The sequence below is a fragment of the Miniopterus schreibersii genome (genome assembly GCF_964146895.1).
Source record: "Miniopterus schreibersii genome assembly, chromosome: 20".
In the NCBI taxonomy this organism is placed as follows: domain Eukaryota; kingdom Metazoa; phylum Chordata; class Mammalia; order Chiroptera; family Miniopteridae; genus Miniopterus; species Miniopterus schreibersii.
In genome coordinates this window covers 15,683,540-15,711,242 of record NC_138122.1, presented here as the reverse complement: position 1 = coordinate 15,711,242, position 27,703 = coordinate 15,683,540, and the positions used below count along the sequence as shown (strand labels likewise).

Sequence of the window (27,703 nt, the reverse complement as noted above, 5' to 3'; positions counted from 1 at the left end):
TCAGAGAAGAAGCCTCATGCATGGAACATCAGCTGAGACTTACCATAGGGTGTAGGGTCCTTCAAAAAGTTACAGGTAGGCCTGGCCGGCGTGGCTCAGCAGTTACGCATTGACCTATGATCCAGGAGAGCAGTAAATGGTAAGAGAAGACAGAAGAATTAGTCTCCTCTGTTTAGCAGAAAATCTGGCCAGTCATTCACTCTGTGCTAAGAAGTATCCCAGCAGCTGTGAGGGGCACACAAGTGTCCACAGCCAGGTGACAGGAACCCAGAGGGGATAGAGCCTGGCCAGCATCCTTCTGATCTCCCCACACCAGTGAACAGATGACAGGGCACAACTCTGGCCAGCCAAAATCAAAACTCAGGAGGTGCTGGTCACGCCATGAAGAGATTTGAGAATGTACACACAGCCTGAGGTGTGCAGGAGTCCGTGAGCTCCGAGGAAAGGTGCTGCCATTGGCGGAGAAGTGGGCATGGCGTCCAACATGGAGCGCCCTCTGTGGGCAAGTACCTAAGGGGGTGGGTGGGGTGGGCTACATGCAAGGGTGTCCTAGTTGAGGGAGCAGCATGTTGGAGGCCCTGAGGAGGACCGCACATATACATATGTAGGGTGTCACTGTGTGTTAGGGGCAGGCTGACAGTAGGGGGAGTGGAGAGCTAAAGGCAGGAGAGAGGGGAGGAGGGGGGAGGGAGAAGTGGGCAGAGCAGGCCTCCTCCAGTGCTTTGGATTACCTGTGCTGTAGCTCGCCTCTGCAAACGGGCTTCATATTTGTGCCAACTCGGAGCCTCTGGGTAGCTAGTGGACCCCTGTGGTGAATTGTGAGGGCCCAGAGAAGAAAGAGGGTCGTGATCAGGAGTGACCTCCGCCTTGGGGGCAGCTGAGAATAGGAGCTGGTCATGCACTCACAGGCATTCCCTCAAGCCACAGTGTGCCAGTGAGGAGGGTATTAGCAGCTTGAGGGTGGCAAGGCTGTGATGGGCCCTGGGCTGCCTCGGCCAGGGATCCGTTGCCATCAGTGGACCTAAGGAACCCGGAGAATGGAGTGTGCTCCGTAGGGAGCTGGTTCATTTGTTCACAGATTGGTGTGCAGGGCTGTGATAGCCCCAGTTGGTGCTCATCTTTAGAAAAGGGCCTTCTTCCTCAAGACCCTTTACTCCCACCTATCCTGGAACTGTTGTAATATACTGACTTTGTCAGAACAGTATTCTTTCATTTGTTGGACACATGTTATTAAAAAAAACAAATCTACAATGTGTATTGTGAAAGGTGTCTCCTAGGATTGTGCAGCGCTCAATGTGCTCAACCATATGCAGCAGCCCTATTACTATAAACATTTATCAGGAGCAGTGTTTGGTGGGTCTTGAGGATTGCCAATGAGCTCTGTCACCTCCAGGCAAAGAGAGAGAAGACTGCCCATGTGCCAAGCTAAGAGAAGTCATCCTGCAGGGGGCCTGGCACAGGCCAAAGTGGGAGCAGGACATGGAGAGGCCCTGGGAAGCTGGGTGGCCATGCCTCAGGGTGGTCAGCAAAATGGGGAGAGGGGCCTCTGAACCCCTGTGGAGAAAGGGACCAGCTGAGTCTGGCAGTGTAGAGTCAGGCCTGAGCCCCAGGCCCCTCCTGCTCGGGACTGACAGACAGGCTTGCTCTAGGTATGTCTTCCTCTGACCTCATCAAGGAGTGTCATACAGCATGCAGCACTGCCCTCCGAGGCCATGAGTCATTCCCCTGACACCGGGCTTTGCTGTAAAGTGCCAGTCAGCTCAGACTGGCAGCAGCATCTGATCAAATAGATGAGCAATCTGAATAAAGATGAAGTTATGGGCTTCAGGCTGCCAGAGATGAATTTCCTTCTACGTACCGCTTCCCTCTGACGTGTGTGTTGAACAGCGACGCCTGACGCACATCTTCAGAAACAGTAGCTGCCCAGGCTGGGCGGTGCGGTGAGGCGGGACGAGGCCACAGGCTCGGGGCACAGAGCCCCACCTGGGCGGTGCCCTTGGGCAGTCCTCCGTGGAGGGTATTTTCAGATACCTTTTGGTTATTGCTTTCTCATTTAATTCTCTAGTAGCCAGAGAACATTTTATTTTAAATTTTAGACTCGACTTATGGCCCAGTATGTTCTCTGTCTTGGTGAATAGTTCATGTGTTGTTGAAAAGAACGTGTGTTCCACCACTATAGGGAATAGTGTTCTATAAGTGTCAATTAGGTCAAGTTCATTGATAAAGGATACTTGGAAGATTCACGTGTTCTAAATCCTAATTTGTTTTGTCTACTTCTGTCAATTGCTAAGAGAGTATTGAAATCTCTAGCTATAATTGTAGATTTCTCTTTCTCCATTCGTTTCTGTTTGGTTTCATGTATGTTCAAGCTCTGTCATGAGGTGCATGCACATTCAGGAATTTGTGTCATCGCGATGAATGGACTTCTTTTGTCATTATGAAATTTCCCTCTTTATCTCTGTCCTCAGGCCTCATGTTGGATGTTAATAAGGCCAATGCAGCTTTCTTGTGATTGCTGTTTTCCCTGTGTTTCTTTTTTAAATGTTTTTCTTTTAACCTATTGGTATCTTTATATTTAAATTGTGTTTCATGTAGAAAGCGTATGTTTGGTTATTTTATCTATGATTTTATATTTAAAGGAGTTTTAGGATAGGTAGAATATAATGAGCTTAGCTTTGCTTTATTTTTTTTTCTTTTTGTTGTTGTTGTTAATCCTCACCTGAGGGTATATTTTCTCCACTGCTTTTTAGAGAGAGTGGGAGGGTGGGGGAGAGAGAGACACACACACACACACATCTATTGGTTGCCACCCGCACGTGCCCCAGCTGGGGCCGGGGATGAACCTGCAACCCAGGTACTGCCCTTGACCTGGAATTGAATCTGCGACCCTCCAGTGCGAAGGCCGGCACCCCAACCACTGAGCAACACCAGCCAGGGCTTGCTTTGCCTTTTTATCTAGTCTGAGATAGCCTCTGGCTTTTAATTAATGTTGAGACCATTTTAAGTTAATGTCATTATTGATATAGTTGGGTTTAAATCTACCATTTTGCTATTTGTTTGGTGTAACCTGTTTGTGTGTATGTGTGTTTTCTCTTTTCCTGCCATCTGTGGTATTTTTAGTATTTAATGTTCTTTTCTTTATTAGCTCATAACTATACATCTTTCTTTCCTTAGTGGTTGCTCTGGGGTTTACATTATGATCTTAGTTTATCACAGTCTTCCTTCAGGTCATATAGCATTTCAGCTATAATCTAAGAACCTTACAACAATGTACTTCCATCACCTCCCACCCTTTCCGCTGTGTCCTGTTTTACTTTTGAAGATGATATAAACCCTACAATATACTTTTTTCTTGCTCTATATAGACAGTTGTCTTTCAATGAAATTTGAAAGTGAGAAAACCAGCATCTTTTATAATTACTCACACACTTATCTTTTCTATCACTCTTTACTCCTTTGTCTGGATCTGACTTTACATTTGGTACCATTTTCTTTCAGCTTGAAGAACTTCCTTTAACATTTCTTGTTAAAGGTCAACTAGACACAATTCCCTTAGGCTTTATTTGCCTGAACATACCTTTATTTTACCTTTATATTAAAAGATTTTTTAATTATATTTATAAGTTAATCCAAAAGCAAAACTTGGTGTCTATCAAAGAACAATATTTCTAAAAAACAAATCCAATATGGCTGTTAAACAAAACTATGAGCAGTTATGTTTAGATCAGAGCCATTTATATTTCTAGAGTTAAGTAAGCCATATTCACAATTTAACAATTTTTATTGAATTCCAAAGAACAGAAGCTACAATTCCCACCAATGGAAAATAAGAGAACTCTATTTCATAGATATTTTAGTCAGTAATAATCTCTTCTATGCCTCCCCCGGATGTTCCAGTATAATCAAACTTGCCCTTCACGTAGAAAGGACAAAGCATCAATTATAAACAAAATGGAAGACTACCACGTGGAGGTCGTAGCAGACAGTCAAGTACCAAGAAAGTTAATAGGTTTAACTGAAACTTAGAAAAAGAGTAATTTCTTGCCTGGCCGGTGTAGCTCAGCGGTTGAGCATCGACCTATGATCCTGTAAAACCTGTCAAGGTTTTGGAAACTCTCTGGAATTTCTTAAAGTATTGGAAAGTACAGCATGGCAAAAGAAAGAACTATATATATATAAGTAGTGTTTAAGCATTCTGAAATACATGGTGTTCTTAGTGTAACTGGGGCTCGGCTTATCTGTATAGTCACACGAAGTATTTCAGGAGCAGGTGAAGTAAACAAGAGCGTCAGTTCTTTCAATTACACTTGACCACCTAGATGAGTGAGTCTCTGTGGCAGTCCATCCTGCGCCCTGGAAGTGACACTGGTGCCAACAGGTCCTGTCTGACCCTGCGGTAGTTCCACGTTGACATCAAGGCCGGTTTCGCCTGCCATTCTTGAAGCGGCCTGTCCGCTTGGTTTGGTGGTGGTGGTAGAGTTGCAGTCATTGTGTCTTCCGTTTGTTGTGTTTGAACATCCAGGGTTTCGAATTGTTGTTCAAATTTGTCCATCAGGGCAGAAATCTTTCCAAGGTCTACACTCCTCAACGCAGCACTCAGAGACTTAACTACACCTGCCGTGGACTTGGGTACCTTGCCCACTGTTGCTGCAGCTGGTGCCCTGGCGCCGCAGCGTCGGCCCTGCGCTCATTCTCGAGAAGGTGACTGCCTTCTGGCGGACTGCGTGTTCAGCATGGGTTCGCAACTCCTGGAAGGCCTTTAGGAATGGCCTTTTTAATCTTGGCCTTTCAGCCTTTTATTCTGTACCCCTTTTCTCCTTCATTGCATTTCTCGGCATTGCTGTTAAGCTCTTTTGCAGCAACTTCAAGTTAAGTAGGTGTTTCTCTGTATTGGTCCCACGAGAAACCTGGGAGGCAGCTGCCCGGGGCAGTGGCATGGGCTTGATGTGAGGGCGCTCAGAGTTGCGTCCCAGTCCCGCCCGGCGACTGGCCCGGCGCCTAGGTTTGTGGTCTCACTTCCTGTTTCTGCACAAGGCCAGCTCTATTTTAGCTTTATTTTGAAAGACATTTTTATGAGATATATAATTCTAGGTGGTTGTTTTTTCATCACTGTAAAGAAGCTGTTCATTTTTCTTCTGGATTACATGCCCGCTGCTCCCCCATCCTTTCTCAGGGCCCCAGTAGCCCAAGTCCAGAGTCAGAGCTGCCCACAAGATGACTGTAGGCAGGCACCTCACCTCACAGAACCTGGGCACCCCTGACATTTAAGGGGAACAAAAGTGGAATCCACAGCACAGGGGTTTGATGACCCCCAGGGGGCATGTGGGCAGAGTGCTTAATGAACTGTAAAGTGACTTTCTGTTGTCAGCAGGCCAGGGCTGCTTTTGGTGCCTGGGTTTCTGCCTCAGCCTCACCTGCTCCAGAAAAGGGGCCTTTTGTAGGACACAGCCATTGCAAGGCCCCGAGGCCCTTTGGTCCTTAATGGCTTTTGATAGTCCTCAGCACAGCCCCCCACTACATGCTCCATCAGTCCCTGCTCCTTCCAGGGTGGATCAACCTGGTACAAAGACACCAGAAAGTTCTCAGCCACAGAGTGACCTATTTAAAGGGAGCCCCTCCAAGCTTCTGTAATGGGTCTTGGGTGGAAACTTGGCCCGAAGATGTTGGTCTCTGCAGACTGGTTGTAATTTAAGCCCACCTGACTGTGTGGCGTGTCCATCTTTGGGTGCATCCAGGTTTCTTTCTCAACCTTGTGGCATGTGTGAGGAGTCCCTGTGCACGAAGTGTCTCCGCAGTTGAGGGGAGGGTCCCAGCCTGGCTCTGAGGACCTGGTGTTGCTGCTCAGGCTGTGAGGAGCCCCCCCCCCCCCCCCCCGTGGGCTCAGAAGCACCTTCTGTGTAGTAGAAGGTTCCTCACAACTGGACTAGAGTCCATTGGCACAGCCCAAGGTGGATAAGTGGTCTTCCTTTCAGGCTTTGCTCTGAGATAAGGTCTTCCTTTCCCATGCTTACCCTCTCACCTCCTCTTCCCTCCATCTCAGCCCACTCTTCTCTGCCCTGGCCTCACAGTAGCTCTCATCTCCACCATGCTCCAGCCCCCCAAGGTTCCCTAAGGCAGTATTTCCTGGCCAGGCACAAGCTTCTAGTCACCAGGACTTGGCAGTTTGAAACAGCCCCCTTCAGTTTTTAGGAACAATCACCTGTAGTTTCTTTCTTTTTGAGAGAAGGGGGGGGGGAGAGGGGGGGAGACATTGATTTGTTATTCCACTTATTTATGCATTCATTGGTTGATTCTTGTATGTACCCTAACCAGGGATCAAACCCACAACCTCATTGTAATTGGGACGATGCTCTAACCAACTGAGCTACCTGGCCAGGGCTCACCTTCAGTTTCTTGACAAATACTATCACGTTAGAATTCCTAATTTCCATTTCTTTTAGAAAATAAAAACAAAACCAGTTTACTAATTTACAGTAAGAAATGTAACTGCCAAGAACCTGAGAATGAAGCTTGCTAGCCTGGTAGAAAGCAGTTCTCTGAAGGAGGCTGGGCAATCAGGTGGTCAGAGCTGGGGCTGGGGAGGCTGGGCCATGGGCTTCACTGTCAGCCTCTCAAGGAAAGGACCAGCTCAATCCCACCTCATTTGTCTTTGCCCAAGCTCCTCTTACACAGCTTCCTTCCCAAATATGGACTTTTCTGGGGCCTCATTATTTTCAGATTGATTTCTTTCTTAGCAGCAACTGCTCAGATAGCTTTTCCTCAAGCTTTGGAAGCATCTGCCCCTGGTGGTGTTTGCACTGGTCCTGCTGATAGGTTCCCCCTGAGCTGTGGGCAGTGACTGCAGGTCAGCAGGTACGGATATGGAAGAGAGGGCCAGGGAGATGATGGTGGATACGGCAGGGGTACAACCTCCCTGGGAGCTGCTTCCACACTGACGGACAGAGGAAGGAACAGCAGTGGGGGTCAACCAGGCAGATGCAGTCCTTGTCCCTTGAGGGCCCCATGGCTCCTTGGTGGTGGGAGCCCTCTCCCCAGCTCGGCCCCTACCTCAGCTCACTCTCCTTCATTGATGCCAAGAGGCAGCTGCATGTGGAAAGTTCTTTAGTGTGATTACATGGGCATCAGATGATTTCCAAGGATAAGTAGCCGTGGCTGTCTTCAGGCCAGGAAAATGTAAATTAGTAGTTTCCAGTGACCTGCTCAACAGTGCTGACACCGCCTGGGGCAGATCAGTGGGTTCTCATGCACGGGTTGCCAGACCGTGCTGTAGAATTTAGTCCCACTCACTGTGGCCTTGAGACACATGTTCGTGCTGAGCAGAATGGGCCACTCACACAGCTCCTTGTGCATTAAAGGATCCTCTCACTAGTCGGGGATCAAGGGCCCCGCCCAGTCAGCCTAGTGATGTGTCCTAGTGGTGCCTGGTGACTTGATGGGAGAAGTGTGAGGTGGGGTCTGAGGAGCTGAGCTCTGAGTTGGGCTAAGGGTGGTGCCTTCCTAAGTGCCAACAAAGGCAGAAAGAGCCCTTCTGCGGTGTTCCCACCACAGACCCAACAGTCAGTGCCATGGGGAGGCCACGGCTCATAACCCAAAGAGACAGCTGCTAACAAGTAACCAAGTCATAGAGCCTGGGGAAAAGCTTATGGACTAATAGGCGAGAAAGCAACACATAAAATTGAATTTGTGTTATGTGGGCAAAGGCTAGTCTTCAACATAGAAACAGGGAAATTATTTCATTTCCTGAATTGTCAGATTAAGGAGAGAATTTTTTTCCTTTTCTTTGGTTACCTAGCAGGCAGCACAGGGCACTGGAGAGAAGGAGCCACTGGTCTTGAGGTCAGCAGGTCAGAAGAAGAGGGGTGTCAGTGCTCCAGCTCCCAGCCCCTCCCGTGCCCCTCTCCCATCAGTTCACAGCAGGGTAGTGGGGTGCAGTGTCACGGCTTCAGCCCGGCTGGCATGCGGGTTGGCCCTCCTGCACCTGCCTTGGGTTGGCTAGGGAGCAGCCCACCTCTGCGCCTTGGTACCTTGGGGATAAGACTTAAAACTGGACAGGGCAGGTGAGTGAGCCCAGAGGCCCTGGGGAGGGGCAGCTCCCTGACGTGCTCGATCCGGGATGGGCACCCCCACCCCCATTCACTCAAGGAGCCCCCATGGAAACCTCAATTAAGGTGGAAGCTATAGGTGGGCTGGGCGCTCTGCCAGCTGGAGGAGGCTGTGGGCTGTAGGTTTTCTTCAGCATCACAGCGGATGCCATAATTGGAGCACTCGCCTCTATTTTTATGCTCCATCCCTGCCCCTGCGCCAGGGTTTGTGTCCCTGGAGGGAGGTTAGCCCTGCTCCCAGAGCCATTAGTCATCCTGAGGACGGACGCCGCCCTGTGGCCGCGAGGTCACAGCCTTCAGTTGAGGAAAGGGACACCTGGTTCTGTGGGCCTCCTAACATTGTTCATGCACTTATTTTTCATCCTTCTTGTGGCTGGGGCTTTGACCCTGCGTCCCCCCCCCCGCCCCCCCCCCCCCCCCGTGAGAGGAAAGGAGGTGCGTACCTTTGCCCTTTTAAGTATTTGCCCAGCCTCCCACTGCGTGCCGACCCCCCAGCCGGCCAGGGGCCTGGAGAGTCTCTCCCTGGAAGATGAGAGATTCAGCCGCCACAGATAGAGCCGCACAGATTCGTGCTTGTGGGATGAGGATTTTGCCCCTGCAGCTCTGCTAGAATGGAAGCCAAACCCAGTTTTCATGTCAGCCTGGGGTACCCATCCCTGAGGCTCCACCCTGTCCTTGTTGGTAGTTGTCCCTGGTTAGGGTGCAGCCCCTGCACCCCTCTCCTGGGGAAGTTGCCCGAGAGCCCAGTGTGGGCGCACAGGTTCCCAATGCCCTCACCACGCCTGTGCTGATCATCAGCGAGAGAGGAGGGCAGATGGGCCACAATGGGGCCATGAAGATCAAGATGATGCTGATATTCTGGCTCGTGTTTTCCATCTGCCTGCCAGGGTTTCACAATTTATTATTTATTATTATCTGATTTTCCACCAGATTAGATCCTGATATGCCTTCCAGTGTCCTCAAGGCCCAACTTCTCAGCATTAATTCACCTACCTCCTTGGGGGGAGGGGTGTCATCCTTTTTTCCAGAGTTTCTTGTTTTTTCATCACTGATTCCTATTTTTGCAGAACCCCCTGCAGGATTAGCATCCAAGGGGAAGGCTTTCCTTCTGGGTTCCCCAGTCAGGAAGGGTTGGCAGGGCCTCAGGGGAGTGTCAGTGCTCCAGTTGGCTGGAGGCTGGTCAAGAGGCCCAGCTCTCGGGAGCCCAGGAGAGAGCCTGAGGGGTCAGGGCAGCTGCTCAGTTGACATGACCAGTACTGGGCCTTAGGGGAGGAGCCATCTGCCAGGCAGAGGAGAAGAGGAAGGAAATCCAGGGATGGCGCAGAAGTGGAAAAGCACTGGGGCGAGAGGTCTCCACCTGTGTCACTGGATGGGCTGAAGAGCCAAGGAGGGGAAAGGAGATGAGATGCTGACAGACACTGTGCCAGGCCTTGCTGGGTATGGGACATGGGTGCCTTCTTGGCACCCGGACGTGGATGAGCCATCTAAATGTCCCTCCCTGCACAGAGCCCCACTGGGGCTCCTGTGCTTGTCCCTCCACCCCCATAGGCCTGTCTCCTTCCCCTGCAGTCCTGTCTGTCTGTCAGGACCCATCTCAGCACCCCCTCCCCTGAAAACTTGTACAGCCCAGCACCAGATGTGGGTGCAGATGGAGTGAGCACTGGGTTTCCCCATCGCCTTGACCTTGTCTGCCCTAAGGCCCCCCCATCATCCATTGTTCTCATCTCCAGCTGTGGTATGTCAGGAGAGGGGACCCCCCCCAGTTATCCTGAGTCTTAAGCCCAGGGAGGCTGCGGGCAGATGAGGGCAAAGCCAGTTTCCCCAGAGAAACCAGCAAGAGACGTGCAAAATGGGGTGGCCACAGGGCCTCCGACTCCCACCATCACGTCACCACCCTGCCCCCATCAAAAACTAGTCTGTGCAGCCTTTTGGCTTCTGGGTTTCAAAAAGCTGCCTCCTGGCAGGCCTTCCCATCCAGAAACTTGATCCATTTTCCTCCAAAGATGTAAAAAAACTCTACTTGTAAAAATAGCTCACCTGGCTCCACTGAGCTGGCTGTTTCCACAGCAACCCACTCCTCCCCCGGAGTCCCCACAGGAAGACGGTCCCAGCCCTGTGCAGGTGCCCAGTGGGCTCTTCAGTCAGAGCCAGCTGTTAAAGGCTGCAAGGAGAGCCCCAAGTGGGGAGCAGGGGTGGGGGCACAGCCGAACACAGGGGCTTCCTCTAGCTCCAAGTCATTTGTGATTTGAAGTAAATTCAAGACTGATTATGAGCAGAGGTGAGCTGTGCTGATGAAGGTGATGGATATCGGTGGGCTGATGCTAGTAAGTCCCAGCTCTGCACTGGTCGTGCGCTGGATGCTTAATGTCCTTTTCCAGGGGAGGGATTAATATCCCCAGTGTATGGATGAGTGCACTTCACCAAAGCCACATGGGGTCAAAGCAGGACTGCCGGGCCCAGAACCACCTCCTCCCTGACCAGTCAGGCAGTGTGTGTGCCAGGCTTTGAGGGGAGGACGGGACTTGTGAGGTCCAGGTAGCGTCTCGGTGATGAACGAGAGAGCATTTGGGGACCACCTCCTAGGCCAGTAAATCAAGTGTCTGATCAATGACAGAGTGAGAACACAGCTCGGTGTTCAGCTCAGCCATTATTGGTGTGGTCACTCAATAATGGCCCCCAAAGATGTCCGTGTCCTTGTTCCCAGAACCTGTGAATATGTTATGTTACATGGTAAAGGGACCTTGAAGATGTGATTCAGTTAAGGATCTCGAGATGGGGAGATTATCCTGGATTCTCTGGGTGGGCCCAATATAATCATGAGGGTCCTTAGAAGAGGGAGAGAGGCAGGCAGGCAGGTCAGAGTCAGAGAGAGAGGTTGGAAGATGCTACTCTGCTGGCTTTGAGGATGGAAGAAGGGGCCACAAGCCAAGGAATGCAGGCACCGACCCCCCGGGGTGGCCTGGCGGCCCCCTCCTGAGAGCTGCTCAGTGCGCTTAATCCTGGCCTTCACGTGGGCTTTGAGGAAGAGGGGCTCCTTTGTGCCCTGGAGTGTGGCTTTGTCTCAGCCCTAGATTTCAGTTGCTGCTATTCTTGTATTAATATAGTTGTGAAATTTCTGTAGGATTTTACCTCTGGCGATAGTTCAGTGTCTGCTGTATTGTTGCAATGTGGATTGTTCTTGTTCCTCAGATGCTCACTGTCAGCTTAATTTTATTCCCAGTGGGAAGTGGGAACAGAGAGTATATTTGGGGTGATAAAAGCTCTAGAAGCCCCAAGGCCATAAGCTTCAAAACTGCAGGCTTTAACATCTTCGCACATACAAGTGTTTTCCTTCCTTTGCACTAAATCTCCTACCCGGAGAGTCCTTGTCAGAGGGGAAAGTGGGCAGTGGAAGCCCAGGAGCTATTTTCATGGCTCTTGGTGGGAATCTGCCAGTTTGTCCTTCAGAAAAAACAAGCTAATTTAATGCCATTCATTCTGTTCTCCAACTTGAGGAAGGTCACATTAAGTAGTTTTACTTGCATCTCTAATACTGAGCTTCATCTATTTTGCCAGTGTGGGTTTGCTTCTTGCAAGGACCGCTGACCCCAAACTGAGACTTGGGGACTGGGCATGGCCAGAGGTCACCATTTGGGAGGCAGAGGCCCCTTCATCGTTCAGCTCTGCTTCTTCCCAGGCTTGAGGGGGTGTTCACCCTGCCGTACTCCGCGCACATCTGAACAGCCTGAGACACTGTGGGAACATGAGAGGCTAGGCCACATGGCAGCTTCTGAGCGACACCCACCCCTTGCTTCTTGACTGGCGGGGTATAGGGACTGTGTGGGAGCAAGGCTGTCGCCACTTGTTCATGGCCTTGGAGCTGGCGAGTGCTGCCATCAACATGTCTGGGCTGGGTTCAGGGATCCTGTTCTCTCCAGCCCCGGGCCTCCTATGGCCACCCCATCCCCAGCCCTGCCACGCCTCTGGCCTCTCTGTCCCTGCTGTCTGCCCATCATGCGACTAGCCACCAGTGTCATCTGCCTCAGTGGCCTCTGCTCAAATGCCCACACACTCCCTTCTACCAAGGATGAAGGCCCGGTCTCCTCGGCTATGTCAAAGGCCCTTTGCCATCTCCACTCTCCATTTAGCTCCTCTGTGCACCACCCCTGCTTCTCACATCCTTCTCCAGATCCCGCCATCCTGTATGTGACCTGCCACCTCTGTGCATGCCACTGAGAACTGACGGGCCTGGACAGGCCTCCTGTGATGTGCCCAAGATCACTCATTCATTCACTCACCCACTCACTCTGTTTCTTACCCCAGCTCCCCACCCCCCTCTCCCTCCCTCACTCTCCTGATCTCACTGTCTGTCTGGGGGAGACTCTCACTGCCCATCCCCAGAGAACAGACTGCTTGTCTGCAATTGCTGACCTGTGTATTTTCCCATCCCAAACCCCAATGACATTGCCAGTGACTTGGGAGCAGAAAAAGCACACCCCCATGTCCCTGGCAGGTGGACTTGAACTTGGATCCTGAGAGCTGCTTCCTAAGGCGTACTGCTTAATAACAAATTAAATAGAAATGTGGTTCCCCCCTCCGTCGCCTGCCTTACAGGAGGATGCTCAGAGTTAGACCTCTCATTGGTGCTTGCCTAGAGCACAGGGGCTCACAGTCAGGCTCACCCACAGCCAGCATGCCCCACATGGCCCTCCCAGTGTCCAGCAGCAGCCGTTCTGACTGGTTGGTGGCTGGCCATTCTGGTTGTTAGACATTTTGAACCTGGAAAGGTGATAGGAAGGTTGCATTGTAACTAAGAGCCCAAACTCTGAAGCCAGACAGATCTGCATGCTCCAGAATCCCCTCACCTCGTGGCCCTAGGCAATTTCAGTGTACCTTTCTGCCCCCAGATCTACCTCACTGGGTTATTAACCTGCAGTAACAGGGGCAGTGCCCTCACCCAGGGGCCTGGCACCCAGAAAGGCAAGGTACACATTAGCTATTGGAGCCTTTCTAAGGTGATCCAGGGAGAGGAAAGGTCTTCCATGCAGACCAACCTCGATTGAGATCCAGCTCTGCCTCCTTGTCACAGGGCCCTAAACTGGTGGCTTATCTTTTAGGAACCTGCACTTTCTTGCCTACAGAACAGGAAGAATAGTCAAGGTCTGCTGACCACCATGAGGCTCAGCATTCACATTAATAAAGCCAGAGGCCAAGAGCCTGGCCCAGAATATGTGGTCTCCAGACACTGGGTCATTGCGGGGCTGAAGGTGGGCTGGCTATGGGGAGAGGCTCCTGCCCCCCAGCCTGGATGCTGGCCCAAGGCTCCTTATGGCCAGCAGGGACAGGGTGTATAGTGGATGTTGCCACCACCCCTCCTCAGTTGGGCCCCACGTCACTGGCTATCCTGGCACTGCCACCAGCTCAGGGCGTGCTCAGAGCAGTAACTCAGCCATGGCCACCCACACACATCCTGCCCACCGTGGGAAGAAATCTGTTCTCTCACAATGCGCATCTTTTAAAAAGTTTTGTATCTTGGGTTATAGATTTCCCTTCATCTAAATAAAAAGTTTCTTGCTGATTCTGAAACAGGGCATTTCAGAAAAAACCATCAGCAGTTACAAGCTCTGGCACCCACAGGCCCATGTTAGCCTCTTGGTTGTCCTGTGCTCGGCATTAAAGCAGCAACAGGGCTCAGACCAGCTGCCCACTGACCCCCACCCCCAAGGCCCCCACAGCTCTGTGACTGCTTGGCTGGCAGTGGGCCAGGACCTAAGGCACCCCAGACTCCCAGAAGGGGTGCACCGAGAGCACCTGGGCAGCCGTGCAAGAGGTGAGAGGAGGTGGGAGAGGGAGGAGAGTGAGCATGCACCTGGCTGGTTCGTGGAGGCCCCAGCAGCCTGTTGTGAAGAAAGTGGCTCTGGAGGCAGCAAACTAGCTGAGTGGCCCAGGGCATGACTTCACTTCTTTGAGCCTCAGCTAACCTCATCTGTCCCCTGGGGATAATACAGTTCTACATTAGCAAGGCCATTGAGAAGCCACAGCCAGTGTCCACAAACAGAAGGCATTTGGTACGCGAGAGTGGCCTTACTCTCCTGCAGGGGAGACCTGCAGCAGCACCGGGTGGGGCGAAATTAGGAATAGGGAGCCCTGACTTTGGCCTTGGGATCTTCAGGCAGGCTTTGAAGGAACCATGGCATTGGATGGGTAGGGGTGAGACCTCTGAGGAGGTGGGGGAGGTGTCCTGGCTGTTGGACCTGGACTTGGACCCTAAGAGCTGCTTACTAGGATGTACTGCTTAATAGGAAGTCCAAAAGAGGTGAAATGGGGACGTTCCAGGCAGTGGGAACACAGTGGGAAACGCCCCCAATTACGGGCACTCACATGGGAGTGTGATGTGGCTGGGGGTAGGCATAGAGAGCTTAGTGAGGCTGGCGGGAAAGTGTAAGTCTGTGTGGGCAAGGCCTGAAATTCGGGGAATGGAGCTGGGCTTTATTCGGGGTCTCTAGCCCTGGGATGAGAGCTGCTCCCACACAGCAGTCTCCACCTCTCCACACAGCACAGCCCACCCTTGCCTGCATGTCACGGCTTAGGGGGCTGGTGCCCTGCACGCAGGCATGCCTCTAAGCCTGCCCCTGTCATGCAGGCTGGTCCCCCTTTACATCCCCTCCCACTCGCCCAGGAGGGCCAGGGAAGGCTGGTGGACACCTCACCCTGGCTGGGAGCAGGAACCGGCACACTCTAGGGCACTGTCGTTTTTGAGTAGTGCTACCTACTCCCCCCTCCTGAGCCGGGCAGGCCTCTCATGCTGTCAGTAATAACCACAGCAACTGTTTCTCGCCACAGATGACTCTGGGGACGACGACGACCAGGCTGCCTCCCCAGCTGACAAGAGTGAACTCCACGGCACCATCAAGAACCTCTCCCTGAAGTTAGATGACCTCAGCATGTGCAATGACCTCATCGCCAAGCATGGCGCCGCGCTCCAGCGCTCCCTGAGCGAGCTGGACTGCCTCCGGATCCCCTCCGAGAGCAGCGAGAAGCTGAAGGCTGTGAATGAGCGGGCCACCCTCTTCCGCATCACGTCAAATGCTATGATCAACGTAAGTGCCCAGCGCACTGCTGCGCCGCGCGGGGCTCCCCAAAGGGAAGTGCCTCCCTGTCACCAGCACCTGAGCAGGTGGCTGGGGTGCTTGACAGACCAGGGCTTCGTCTCAGGTGGCTTTAGGTCGTTTCCCAAAGCTGGCTCCTTCCTGCGCTCGAGATCCTGTGTGTCATCTCACCCGTGCAGTCGCTGGGCGAGGACATTCTTTTCCGTTGTCTGGTGGAAACGAGTTGGGTGTGGAATCTGGTTGAGGCTGCAGGTGGGTCAGGCCTGGCTGAGGCCAGGGCTCCCGGCTGAGCCGCTGACTGTGCCCACACAGTAGGGGCATGGCCGCCTCATTGGCCCACAACAGCTGCTACTGCTTTCCCCCAGATATAAGGCAGAGGCCGCAGGATCGGGACCGCGGGGCATGCGTGTGTGGTGGCGGTGGCAGTGGGGGTTCCATTAGCCAGAAGAGCTTTAGAGCTGAGGCTGCCCTGGGCCAGGCCAAGCAGACAGTAGCCAAATGAGTAACTGCAGTCTGTAAACTGAGAGGCAGTCACAGGGCTTGCCTGTGACACGGGGTTCTGGAAGCCACACTGCTGTGACAGGGAGGAGGGTCTCTCTGTGGTGGGAGAGAATATAACGCTTAGCCATGCTTCCAGACCCTCTTTCTGCCTGGTGAGTGTTCCCCAGAGATGTGTGCGCTCCTTCAGGCCTCCACCCTCCAGAGAGGCCTGACTGCTACAGCCTCCTCCCAAGGTCAGCCCGGGCGTATCCTGACCAGGGGTGACATGCTGGGAGCAGGGGGGTCAGAAAGGGGAGGTACGGGGAAATGGAGGCCACACAGAGGTGACGGCCCAGTCCAGAGAACATGGTTTAGGCAGGCCAGAGACAGTGGGCAGTACTGGTGCCCAGGTGAGCACCAGGTGGGGATCCAGCCTCCAAAGCAAGGGGGTGAGACCAGAGCAGGGTAGGGAGTGGGGACCAGGCTCTTTGCCTAACACCAGGAAACCCAAGAGTAGGGGGAAGATGGAGGCTGGAGCCCACCTCAGGCCAAGATCCCCAGGCGAAACCCTGGGCATCTAAGACTTGCCTCAAGCCTGCTTCACTGCGCCTGTGGGCAGCATGAGGCGGGGCTAGGGGAGCACCCCAAATCTCCCACCCACCCTGCTCCCACCATAGACAGACAGGCTCAGGCCTGGAGCAGCCTGAGATACAGGAGGAAGCCTTAGGAATCCCTGCCCTGGAGCCTGAGGCTGAAGAGGTACACCCTGTTCCCAGACTTCGGGAAACACAGCCCACAGGTCCTCAGCCCAGCAGGTATGAGGACATTTGTCCATAGTGCTCAGGGGTGTGGTTGGTGCCACTTGCAGAGAGGCTGCTGGGCCTGAGCTCTGGGGCTGCCCTGTGTGTGGGCCCTGTCTTCAGTCTGCACTCACATTTTCCTGTGACCAGCCTCTCTCCTCACTGACCTCCTTACAGCCTGACTCTAGGGTCCCAGGTCTCTGCATTCTCTGAACATATATTAAGCATTTAACGACACGATGTGTTCATGTTTCCCCACCTCCCCAGAGCCACTGCCGCCCGCAGCTTCCCTGGCACTGTCTCCCCACCCACCCGGGCGGAAGCCACTTTGTCTTGAGGAAGCAGTTTTGGCTTTTCCCAGATAATGAGCTGCTCAGCTGGCGTCTCTAGCGAAGTGTTTTATCAGGCATCAGGGGCTCATCTGTGTGAAGCCATAAAAACAGCTCACCATCTAAGTGCGTAATGAATTGTTTGGTGGGAAGCACAGCCCCTGGCGTTGATGATGAAGCCTGTTTTCAGTTCTGGCACCAGGAGAGTCAGACAGAAGTGACAGGAGAGCTGTGCTCTGGGCTGGGCTCTGCCCACCTGCTAGTGGGAACCTGTCTTCCTGATTCTAGGACCTTCTATAGCCTGCTGCCTTGTAGAAGAGAAATAAACTCATCCCTCCCTTGAGCTGGGGTGGGAGAGTTAGGAAACTTTCCCCTGCCACCCCCACCCCCACGTCCGTACTCCACACCGCTGCTGACCGTCACCCTGTCTGCGGGTCCAGCATCTCATGCACTTTTCTACTGCAGCACCTTGGCAGGTCCTCCCTGCAAGGACAGGACAGTCTCCCTTGCAGTCCCAGCAGTCTGGAGGTTCCACGTCTGGCACTGTGCCCAGCATACGGGAGCCTCAGCGAACGACTGAGCGCACGCAAGCTGGTTGTGAAAGGACGCAGGAGCGAGTGAATGAGTTGCTTAGTGTCTGGCAGAATTCCCTAGTGGGTGATTCTGTGTCTGATCAAAGGCAGCCCAGCAGTTCCCTGGCTGGATTACTGCTTGGGTAGCTGTGAATTAGCCTGTCACTTAGGAGGAAGCTCACGGCACTAGAAATGACTGGTTCTTGGACCGAGGCTGAACGCCGCACGCCTGTGCAGGTGCTGCGCCAGCCTGGGTGTGGGACCAAAAGCCTGGACCCAGGTTGCACCTGGTGTGGTAGCATCGGATCAGTCACGTGGTTTAAGGTGAAGAATGATGGAATTGATACGTTACATTCTCATGTTACCCCTGCTTTGAGTATTAGTTTTATAAAGTGAAAAAAATAAATTCAAGTTTTGTTCCTTTTCCTATAACGTTATCTTTGGTGAGGCAGAGTGAGAGCCCCTGTTGCAAGGACAGGCCTTTGGGATGGTGGTGGTGGGACAGGTGCCCGCCCCACTTTCTTTCTGTTCCCTTGTTTGCTTTTGGCAACAGCCGAGAAGTCGGTGTCATTACAGCTTCCTTGCCATCATCATTTGTATTATTTAGGTGCCACCCTGAGGCCCAGAGCTGGCATTTTGCCCAAGGGTCACAGGCCCAGCTGCTGCATGAGCATTTGAGGTCACAACCATCGTTCCCTGGGCTGTCCCTAGTGCTGGCCATAGGGTCTCTGCAAAAGGCCCAGGGCTACAGCACCTGTCACCAGGCTCAGCACACTGGGGCTCTCCCGGTTCTGGAGTTCTGGCCTCACGGCCCCTGTCCTGGGCAGAAGAACCCACAGTACCGCATGGTCACTCTGGGGGCAAGCCTGCCTCGGGTGGTGTGACTGAATCCCTCCCCCCATGCCAGGCTCCCCTTCCTGGCCTGAGGAAGCAGGTTCTGTCTGTGGGCCCAGGAAACTGCTGCTTCTGTGACTTTCACTTCCACTTCCCTGCCCCCTGAGCCCTTGAGACCTCCTTAAGCCACTCACCCACATCTCCTCTTCCTCTCGCCACAGTCCCAGTTGGAAGGTACTGAGGGCCTCCCGCGTGGCAGGTGGTGGTGGTGGTCTCCCTCTGCAGTGCTGGGCCCCCATTGGGCTTGCAGCCTGTGGGCTCGTTTCCCCCCAGCTGCTCCCTCGGCTCTAGAGGTGGGGCTGAGGAAGGCAGACTGCTCCTGACACGGCCCCACAACTGAGCTGGGAGAGGCTCCTCAGAGTTGGTGACTCATGCAGGGCCCAGGACGAGGGCCCCTCCAACCACATGACCCAGTGGCCCTTAGGAGCTGTGAGTTCAGGTCAACCCAGCTCACCCCCACCCAGCACTTCACAGCAGGGCAGCATGCGGCTGCTGGTGGACACTGAGGCATGGGAGGCCCTCCGTGATCCCTCCGTGGCCCAGCCAGGTCCTGGTCTAGGCCCTGGGCATATAGTGAGCAAAGCCTGGAAGCTGTAATCATGGAGATGACAGGGTGTGTCAGAGGTTAAAAGACCTTCAGAGGAAACAGAGCAGACTGGTGGGTGGAGCAAGAGGTCATGGACTCGGACTGGCTGCAGTGGAGGGGAGGTATGGGGAACCTGGAGAGAGGGGAGAAGAGCCTGAACCAGGCAGGCTGGGGTGACTGGGTGGGGGAATTTGGGGGAAACAGGAACCTGGTCACAGGAAACCTTGTGCATGGTCACTGAGAGCACTTTGCCTTCTACTCTGAATGAAGCTTGTGCAGCCAAGGAAAATAGTCCAACCCGCATTTTAGCAAGAGCCTGCCACTGCTTGGGAAACTGGCTACTGTGAGGCAGGGGCAGGTAGTTGGAGCCGTTTTGGAGTTTCCTGTTGTCAGGTAAGGGTGAGTGGCTACTTGGCCTGGGGGAGAGGAGCTGGAGAAGTAAGTAGTGGCTGCAGCTGTGTTGAGGGAAGGGCAGCAAAGTTGCTGTGGGGGTGAGAGAACAGAGCCCCCAGGAAGGACTGCAGGGTGTGGGCCTGAGCCACTAGAAGAATCGGGGGAGGCTTGCTGAATGACCTGGCCCCAGCCTTCACATGCTGGACACAGGCCCACTGATCATCCCATGGGTTTGGGCAGGATGCAGATGGGCCTTTCCCAGGAACAGGTTTTGTGCAGCCAACTGGTGAGCAGAGCTGGTCTGTGAGCCACCAAAGACGGTTGAGGTGCCTGATGGGGGCAGAAAGCAGCAGGGGTGCTGGCCAACAGAGGGAGGTTGCCCACCAGGCCCACCTCAAAGGGCCCAATGGGATAGTCACTGCACTCTGCGTCCCTCAGTTTACAAAGGAAAGTGCTCAAGGGTCATATTTTGGTGCCTGCAGTAGAGCTGGTTGGGCAGGACAGGGGTGTGGATCTTGACAGTAGGGACTTGGAAAGCCTGTGCAGGAGCCGTCCCCAGCACAGCCAGACTGGAATGGAGTTGAGGGGAGCTGCAGAGCAAAGTGCTCAGAGGCATGGGGGTGGGGGAGGTGCAGAGGCCAGAGTGGGACACAGGGACGGGGCAGGTGGGGACAGGTGGGGTCAGGCAGGGGGCAGGTACATCAGGTTTGCAGATGCAGAGGCAGCAATTCAGACCCAAAGCCTCAGATTTGGGGCATCATAGAAACAAAAGACCCAGATCAGAAGGAGCTGTTTACTGCTAGAAACACCCCGAGGCTTCTCTGAGCCCCATTTGGAAATCACGTGGGACTCCTTGTGCCCACCCAAGTGGAGCAGGGGTGAGAGCCCCAGAGCCACCCTGCCTCTTTCTTCCGGGGCACGTGGGAAGGTTCCTGTCCAGCTGACTGCTGTTCTGCTGCTGGCAACTTGCTCATTTGGGTTCTGGGGAGATGAATAGAAATAGATTCTAGAACTATCTAAAATCAGTTGGCAAACTGGCGGACAGATGGTGCTGGTTCCTGTGAGCAAGGAGTAAATTATTCTGAAGCTTGTGCAGAATGTGGAAAGGGCTATTTTAAAGTTTGAATCAAAGTGAAAAGCTGCCTCCCGCTGCCATGAGTGAATCACATCAAGGAGAAGCTGTGACTGTCCCCTCAGTGCTGGGGAAGGGCTGGCTGGCCCCTGTGTGCTGGGCAGCCTGTGCTGGGTGCCACGTGAGGAGTAGGGAGGATGCCCAGCCCTGAGAGCTGCTCAGCCTTGGGCCAGGAGGGTGGTGGATGTACAGTATGGTGGCCTGGCTTGTCCTGACCCGGAGGGGCCCCCCATCTGAGCCCAGCACTCCCATCACAGCTTCAGGGTCCCCACTCTTGGTCTTAGGGGCCTGAGATGGCCCGTGTTGCTTTTAGTGTGGCAGCCTCCGAGCCAGGAAGCCCTGGCCTGACTCAGCACACTGCCCCTTCCTCCTTCCAGGAGGTGTGTACTGAGCTAGCCTGCTCTTCCTCAGTGGGAGGGGACGAGAGACCCTGTTGACCCTATGTGTCCCCTAGTGAGAGTTTCTGGCCATGCAGAGGGGCTCAGGGAGACTGTGTCTCTGAATGATTTCCTCAAATTCTTTACCTTTAGGGCTACAGGCCAATGAGGGATAGGTCCACAATAATGCCAGCCATGTGAGGATCAATGTGCTGGGGTGGATGGTGGGTGGGCAGCCTCAGCCCCAGCAACCCAGAGGGCAAAGGGTCCAGCCACCCACCCACTTGGGATCCCCAAAGCCTGGGAGTTGCTGCAGACCAAACATGGCAGTCAGCCTGGCAGGTCCTGGCTGGCTGCAGGTGGAAACGCGGCCCTTTCTCCCATCCTCCCAGCATCCAGGGTAACCAGACTCGCTGTGTGCTGATGGCTGGAGAGCCAGTCACCAAGCTGTCAGCCCAGGGAACCCTGCCACCCCAGCCTGGAACCTCTGGGCATTTGGCTCATCTCCCACCTGCTCTGTGAGTCCCAGAGCTGCGCACCCCAGTGTCCAGCCATCCTCTAGTACCTTTCTCATGCCGCTGGCTAGGAGGGCAGTGACAGTGCAGGAGAGTGACTGATGGTTTCCAAGTAGCCACTGAAGGGCAGACCCCAGCAGGGTCCTGGCTCTGCAGACCCTCCTGAGAGCTTGAGAGGCTTCCCTGGACCACACACAGGATGGGCAGGGAACCAGGCCAGCTGACCCCAAGCTCTGCCTGCCCACATTTGGGGAGTGGCGAGTTGTCATCAGGATTAGGATTAGGAACAGCAAAAGTGGTAAGTTTGTCCTTCCTCCTGGGCACAGCTGGGGCAGAGGCTTCCAGCTTAGGAGGCTCTGCGTGACCAGCAGCAGCTTCCCTTGACACTCACACACCTCTGCCCCAACAATTTCCTCTGAGCGGGCAGCTCTCACAGTGCCTTCCACCAGGCCAGGCTTCTGGGAAGGGGACTCCCTGGTGGGCAGGCAGGGCCTGCTGGCCCCCAGCCTGTTGCTGAGCAGAGCCTGCATGTGGGGGCCGCATTTCTGACCTGGGCTTTCTGGTTCTCGCTGTTTTGAGCAGCTCAGTAGGCTCCCACCCTCCCCACTGAGGTAGAACCACACTGCCTGCCGCCCCCACACCTCTTCATCTCAGGGACTCTCTCAGTAGCCTTGAGGGTGGAAGGAAGAGGCAGGGCCGGAGCCTGGAACCTTGTTCCCATCCTGAGGACAATCACCCTGACTGGTCATAGAATTGGGGACTCCATAGGGGTCCTGGGGTTCAGTCCTGTGTTCATACCATGAGGATGCCAAGGCCCAGGAGGTCAGGGGCCTGCCCAGGGTGGGCAGCGAGGCAGTGCCCATGAGCGGCCTGATGCTGGACTCCTTATTCTGTCTGCTCCCTGGCCCTTGTAAGTGTCGTGTGGGTAGGGGGCTTCCAGGTGCCCCAGGCCCTGCTCCTGCTCAGGGCTAGGCAGGAGTTCTCTGAGAGTTGTGGCAGAGCCTCAGGGCAAATGTGACTGTGGGTTCAGAGCCTGGATCAGCCAGGCCCTCCCTGGGAGCCACCCCCAATCAGCCCCCCTGCTGGCCCCCAGGCCTAATCCAGCTTAGTGAGCAGATAGTAGTACACAGCCCAACTCAGCATTCCCCGGGCGGGTGGTGCGGCCAGGTCAGCGCCTGCCTGTCTCTGTTGTGTGGCCAGGATGGGGCCTGGAGAAGGGTGGCAGCACCAGAGGAAACTCTGGGAGTTGGGGATGGATACCAGGTAGGTGCACTGGGGTCAAGGGGATGGTCAGGCTCTCCACAGCCCCCAGGATGACCAGGGTAGCTCATCTGTTGCAGATGACCCACTCCCACCCCCAGTGACAGAGGCAAAGGCCCTGGTCCAGCCACATGAGCCCCTAGATATTGCGGTATAGCAGCCTTAGCCCCAACCCCCTCTTCAGGCAACTGTGACACTCTCTGATCCTCTTGTACCTAGCCCAGCCACATGTGGCCAGAATTGAGGCCACAGCTGTCCTAGGGATTTCATTTCTTGTCCCCTTGCTGCTTTGTACCAGCCTGTCCTGCAGTGGCAGCAAGTTGAAGGTTATCAGCCAGAAGCTCTGGCCATGTGGACAATGTCCCCAGCAGCAGGAACAGGTGCTGGGAGGCAGGCATGACTGAGGCAGGGCTGGGTCCTGTTGCTTAAACAGTTATCCCCGACATCATTGCTAGTGCGCTTCTCCCAGGGCCCTGCTCCAGTCCAGAAAGGCCACGGGATCCCACACCACTTTTGCCCTCCAGGGGCATCCAGCCAGCCATAAAAATCCCACCTTTACAAAATAGTGACATTGCTGGTCCTGTGCTTATCCTATTTACAGCTACATCTATAAAATACTGTGCTACATTTAACATTTAGCAAGAATAACATTTAGTAATAACATTTAGAACTGCCCAGGCCTTGGTTGACCCTTGTTTTGTCTAACAACATTGCCATCATCTTTCGCACTCTGCTTTTGCAGCTGGGAAGCCCAGAAGCCATATAGCACACTCTGACATGAGTTCATGGGAATTATTTACCACATCACAAGCCAGGGAGTAGTAGAGTCAGGCCTGGAGCCAGGTCTCCCTGGGCACACCCAGGCCCACCTCAGGGGTCCCCAAATTGCATGGTAGTGAGTGCAGCTCCACATCAGCAGATAAGCCTTAGAGAGCCATAATTTGCAAACTCAAAATAGCCCCAGACTTGCAACTGCCCTGGACGCAAGGCTCTCCTGTCCCCAGAGGCTGTTAAGTGCATAAGGAGATTTCTTTCCTTCCCTGAGAAGGTCTCCCCACCCCCAACCTGTGCCAGGACACCTGTCAGTATAAATCCCTGCCCCTTTTGGAGAAGTAGGTTACAGTGGCTTAGGTGTGGCCACACGGGTACCGGCACTTTGACCTTTTAGGGAGGGTGGGGAGGCCCTTGAACTTGAGGTGGAGTGAACATACCTCCTCCCCAGGGTCTTGCAGGGGAGCTGCTGGGAACTGAGCCTGTTTCCTTATCTGTCAAGTGGGGGTGATCCCACTCCTACCTGCCAGATTTTGCTGGGTGAGCTGAAACAGGAGCCATGAGCATAGGATCTGTCAGACAGTGTCTCACAGGACACTGCTTAGAGGGTAGAGTGGCTTGTGCAGGAACCCAGGCCTTCCCACTCCTGATATTGTGCCCCTTTCCACTATCCTTTGCTGGTTTACTTGGGCCTCCATTTCCACATCTTCAGAACGGGGGCAGGGGGAGGAGCCCTTGCTCTGCCCACTCTGCATGGGTGCTGGAGGGTGAGATGAGATGGAGGGAAGGTCCCCGGAGGAGGGCTTGTTAAAGGAGTGATGTGCCTGAGCAGCCACCCTCTCGAGCCCCTGGCACAGAGCCATGAGAAGCCTGCCCCTCGATGGGTGCTGGTCCATCCCGGGACACCACCTCACAGGAGGCTGCTCACTCATCCAAGGCAGCCTTGGCCACAACACCCTGGGTTTGGTGCTCTCAGATGGCATCGTGACTGTGGGATGCCGACCTGAGAGTTCCTGGCCTGGCTCTGAGAAAGCCAGGGCCCCCATGTCCCCATGAAAGCCACAGGGGGCAGCAGAGGTGTTTCTGACCGCTCAGGGAAGGGGAGGGGAGACAGTACCCCAGGTCTTCCTCACTGCCCTGCAGGGGGTTGGTGGCAGGCAAGCTCTGTGCTCACAGGCCACTGCTCCCTCCCCAGGCCTGCAGGGACTTTTTGGAACTAGCAGAGGCACACAGCCGGAAATGGCAGCGTGCGCTGCAGTATGAGCAAGAGCAGCGCATCCACCTGGAGGAGACCATCGAGCAGCTGGCCAAGCAGCACAACAGCCTTGAGCGGGCCTTCCGCAGCAGCGCCTCTGGCCGGGCCTCCGACCCCACCAAGAGCTTCAGCCAGGGTGAGGGGCCGGGGCTGGGGGCAAAGAGAGGGAGTGTCAGAGTGTGTGGGGGCCCTTTAGGCTCTGGACTTCCTCAGGCGGGTGAGACGAGCTTTTGTGAATTCACAAACTGAGGCAGCAGCTCTGCGCGTGTCCCTAGGAAGCCTCTTGACTCCCAAAGGAGAGGACAGTGAGGAAGATGAGGATACCGAGTACTTCGACGCCATGGAAGACGCCACATCCTTCATCACCGTGATCACCGAAGCCAAGGAGGACAGGTGGGCTCTCCGGTGGGGCCGGCTGCCCTGGAAGGACCCTCTCCCGGGCCAGCCGCTCCTGCCTGGTCCTCCCCACGCTTGCTCCCTGTTCCTCTCTGTACCTGGGGTTTTCTTTTAAGTCTCTGTCCGGATGGCACTTTGCTTAGATTGGTTCTGTTGTTCCTTAAGTCAAAAATGCCCAAATCGAGTTTGTATCAAGGTTTCATTTTAAATGGACATGGAGAACAGGGCACTGGCTGGATCCAGTTCCAGCCTGGGGAGGGGGCGAGGGCTGGGAGCTGAGGGTTGGGGCTCCCTCAGTTGCGCCGCAGAGCTGCACAGGGTCCCAACCACCCCCTACCACCCCCTCCACCACGTCAGCATTCCAGAACAGACGAGAGATGCAGGAAGTTTCCAGTTCCAAGCCTTTGTTTCGTTTTTAATAAAAGCCTAATCTTTCAGGGTGTTTCTCAAAACACACAGTAGTAGCTGGGACATCAACTGTCTGTTGTCAGACACTCTGGGGACCCTGCTGGTGCACATGTGTAGAGGGAAGGCATTAGCCAGGTGGGCAGGTCTCCCACAGCTGGGCTGTGGCCAGAGGAGCACATGCCAGGGCTGGAATATCGATTTAATATAATTAGTTCTGTCCTCATTAAGATCTTCATTCTCATCAAATTGCTCAAGGTCCTAACAATAGAAGGGTTGGAGACAGGGCAGGGGTTGGGGGACACAGGTGGCAATGAGCTCCACAGGCATCTGGGGCTCCTGCTGTAGCCTGGAAGGAGTTGAGTGCTGGGAACAGTGACATAACTGACTGCAGCCTGTGCGGCCCTCCGCCACCCTTACCCGTGGAGCTTGCCCAGAAGTGGATGAGGGACTGCAGGCTTCCGGTGGCCTCACTCCCCCATCTATTCTGCTGCCCACCACACGCCATCTGCCTTCCATGGGCCCCTGTAGCCCAGTCCAGGGGAGGGGACTGGTGAGGACCCTGGCCACTCCTTTGTTGCCTCCTTGGACACATGTACTTCACTACCTCCCTGTTGTGGTTTCTTCTAGGGAAAGGGCTATATGGATCCCTCTTACCCCTCAGGTGGTTTCCAGTCCCATCAGCAGTGTATTTCCAGCTCAGAATCATTTTTCCAGTTCCCAATATTTTAAAATTTATATTGCTCTCAAAATGAGCGTGGCCTGGCCGGTCTGAACTTCCACTTTATCACCCAGCAGTGGCCCCCTCTGGGCTCTGCAGCCAGAAGGGTCCTGCTCAGGCTCCCTGCCCACCTTTTCTGCACCTGGAGCCCCCAGGGCCTCAGGCTTAGCTTCCTTCATGCCCCCTTCCAACAGCCTTCCATACCTCAGCCACAGCCCCAGGTCTCTCTGCTCCCATCCAACCTGCAAGCAGGTGACTCTCCTGCTCAACACCTCTTTGGCTCCCATGGCTCCTGGCATAGGGAGGCCTGCACTGCTGCCCCGCCCTCATGCTGTAGCTACTTTGGGCAGTGACAGGTCCTCTGCCTGTGTATCCCCTCATCTGCAGCCCCACCTACTTCCCCCAGTGACCTGGGCATATCCTTCACATGCCCTGACTGACAAGTGCCAGTCCCCTACCCCAGCTGGCCTAGGTCACCCCTCCTTGGGGCTCTCTGAGAGCCTGGGGCCATCAGCCATAGTGCCCCAGCTGCTCTGGCCAACCATCTCCCCACAGGTGTTCATGGGCACAGGGGTGCATCCGACCCACATCCTGCCCTTCCAGAACCCATCTAGGGTAGGAGTCAGGCCAGTGGACAGAGCATAGTCAGGTGTGTCTGTGAAAAAGGGGCCATGGGGCTCCAGGAGGCTCCAGAGGAGGTGCCCACCCCCTGGCCTCATCTGGTCTTGGGTCAACCAGGCCTCAGGAGGCTGTGTAAAGGGACCTCAGGTGAGGGATTTGCTGAGTATTTGCTTCCACAAAGTTTCAGTGCATGGAAGCCCCTCCAAATCGCTGCCCTGGGTCCTGCAGCCCCAATTGAGTGTCCCAAATTGAGAGACCTCATTGTAGAGGAAACCTTGGGTGGGCTGCCCCTCGGATCTCACTGCAGCATCTATATAAAAGGTGGCCAGTCTTGGGGACCCCCCGAGTTTCACTGTACCTAATGGGGCCTTGCAATGCCATCCTGGAGAGGCCTTGGGATTTGTAAACAACCTGCCTCTCCTTTGTATTTCCTGCAGAAAAGCTGAGGATGGGATTACAGGCCCTGTGGACTGGACCTCGGCAGACAATGTGAGTGAGGGGGAGACCCCAGGGGTGGCTGGGGGGGGGGGGGCGGGCACTTTGAGCTCGGGGCCCCTGGTATGGGCCCAGCAGCCTGGCTCCCTTTGGTCCTCAGACTTCCCTGGGTCAGAGGTGAGGACAAGGCCAGAGGGCCAAGGGTATGCTCTGGCCTTTGCTGATGTGCACATTCTGCTTCTCTGGCAGGTGCTGGATGGCGCCTCACTTGTACCCAAGGACACCCCCAAAGTCAAAAGGCGTGTCCGCATCCCCAACAAGCCCAACTACAGCCTTAATCTCTGGAGCATCATGAAGAACTGCATCGGCCGGGAGCTCTCCAAGATCCCCATGCCGGTAGGGCTCAGGCAGGGTAGCCTCACTGTCTCCTCTGGGGCTGTTTTCTTATGTGTGGATGGGAAGTAATGACCTATGTGAAGCACAAGCAGCTCTGGGGGTCTTTTTTTTTTTTAATATATCTTTATTGATTTCAGAGAGAGGAAGGAAGGGGGTGGGGGGAGAGAGAGAGAGA

General features: G+C 54.4%; 1 protein-coding gene and 1 pseudogene across 3 annotated transcripts in view; one reads left to right on the top strand and one right to left on the bottom strand.

Annotated features, from left to right (window-relative positions):
- Window positions 1–27,703, top strand: part of OSBP2 (oxysterol binding protein 2) — a gene marked incomplete at its 5' end in the record, with an annotated part of 92,049 nt that overhangs the window by 51,711 nt on the left and 12,635 nt on the right. Inside the window, 5 exons of one of the 2 annotated variants that reach the window (XM_081122544.1) lie at window positions 14,925–15,181; window positions 24,495–24,690; window positions 24,830–24,947; window positions 27,135–27,186; window positions 27,382–27,528. In XM_081122544.1, the coding sequence (XP_080978670.1) occupies window positions 14,925–15,181; window positions 24,495–24,690; window positions 24,830–24,947; window positions 27,135–27,186; window positions 27,382–27,528 (770 nt within the window). Of the gene's footprint in view, window positions 1–14,924; window positions 15,182–19,065; window positions 19,245–24,494; window positions 24,691–24,829; window positions 24,948–27,134; window positions 27,187–27,381; window positions 27,529–27,703 lie in introns of those variants that run through there. The other variant, XM_081122545.1, reaches the window with a different exon arrangement.
- On the bottom strand, window positions 4,302–4,937 carry LOC308549732 (charged multivesicular body protein 1B2 pseudogene; annotated as a pseudogene). Its single transcript has one exon. The product of its transcript is annotated as a charged multivesicular body protein 1B2 pseudogene (transcript).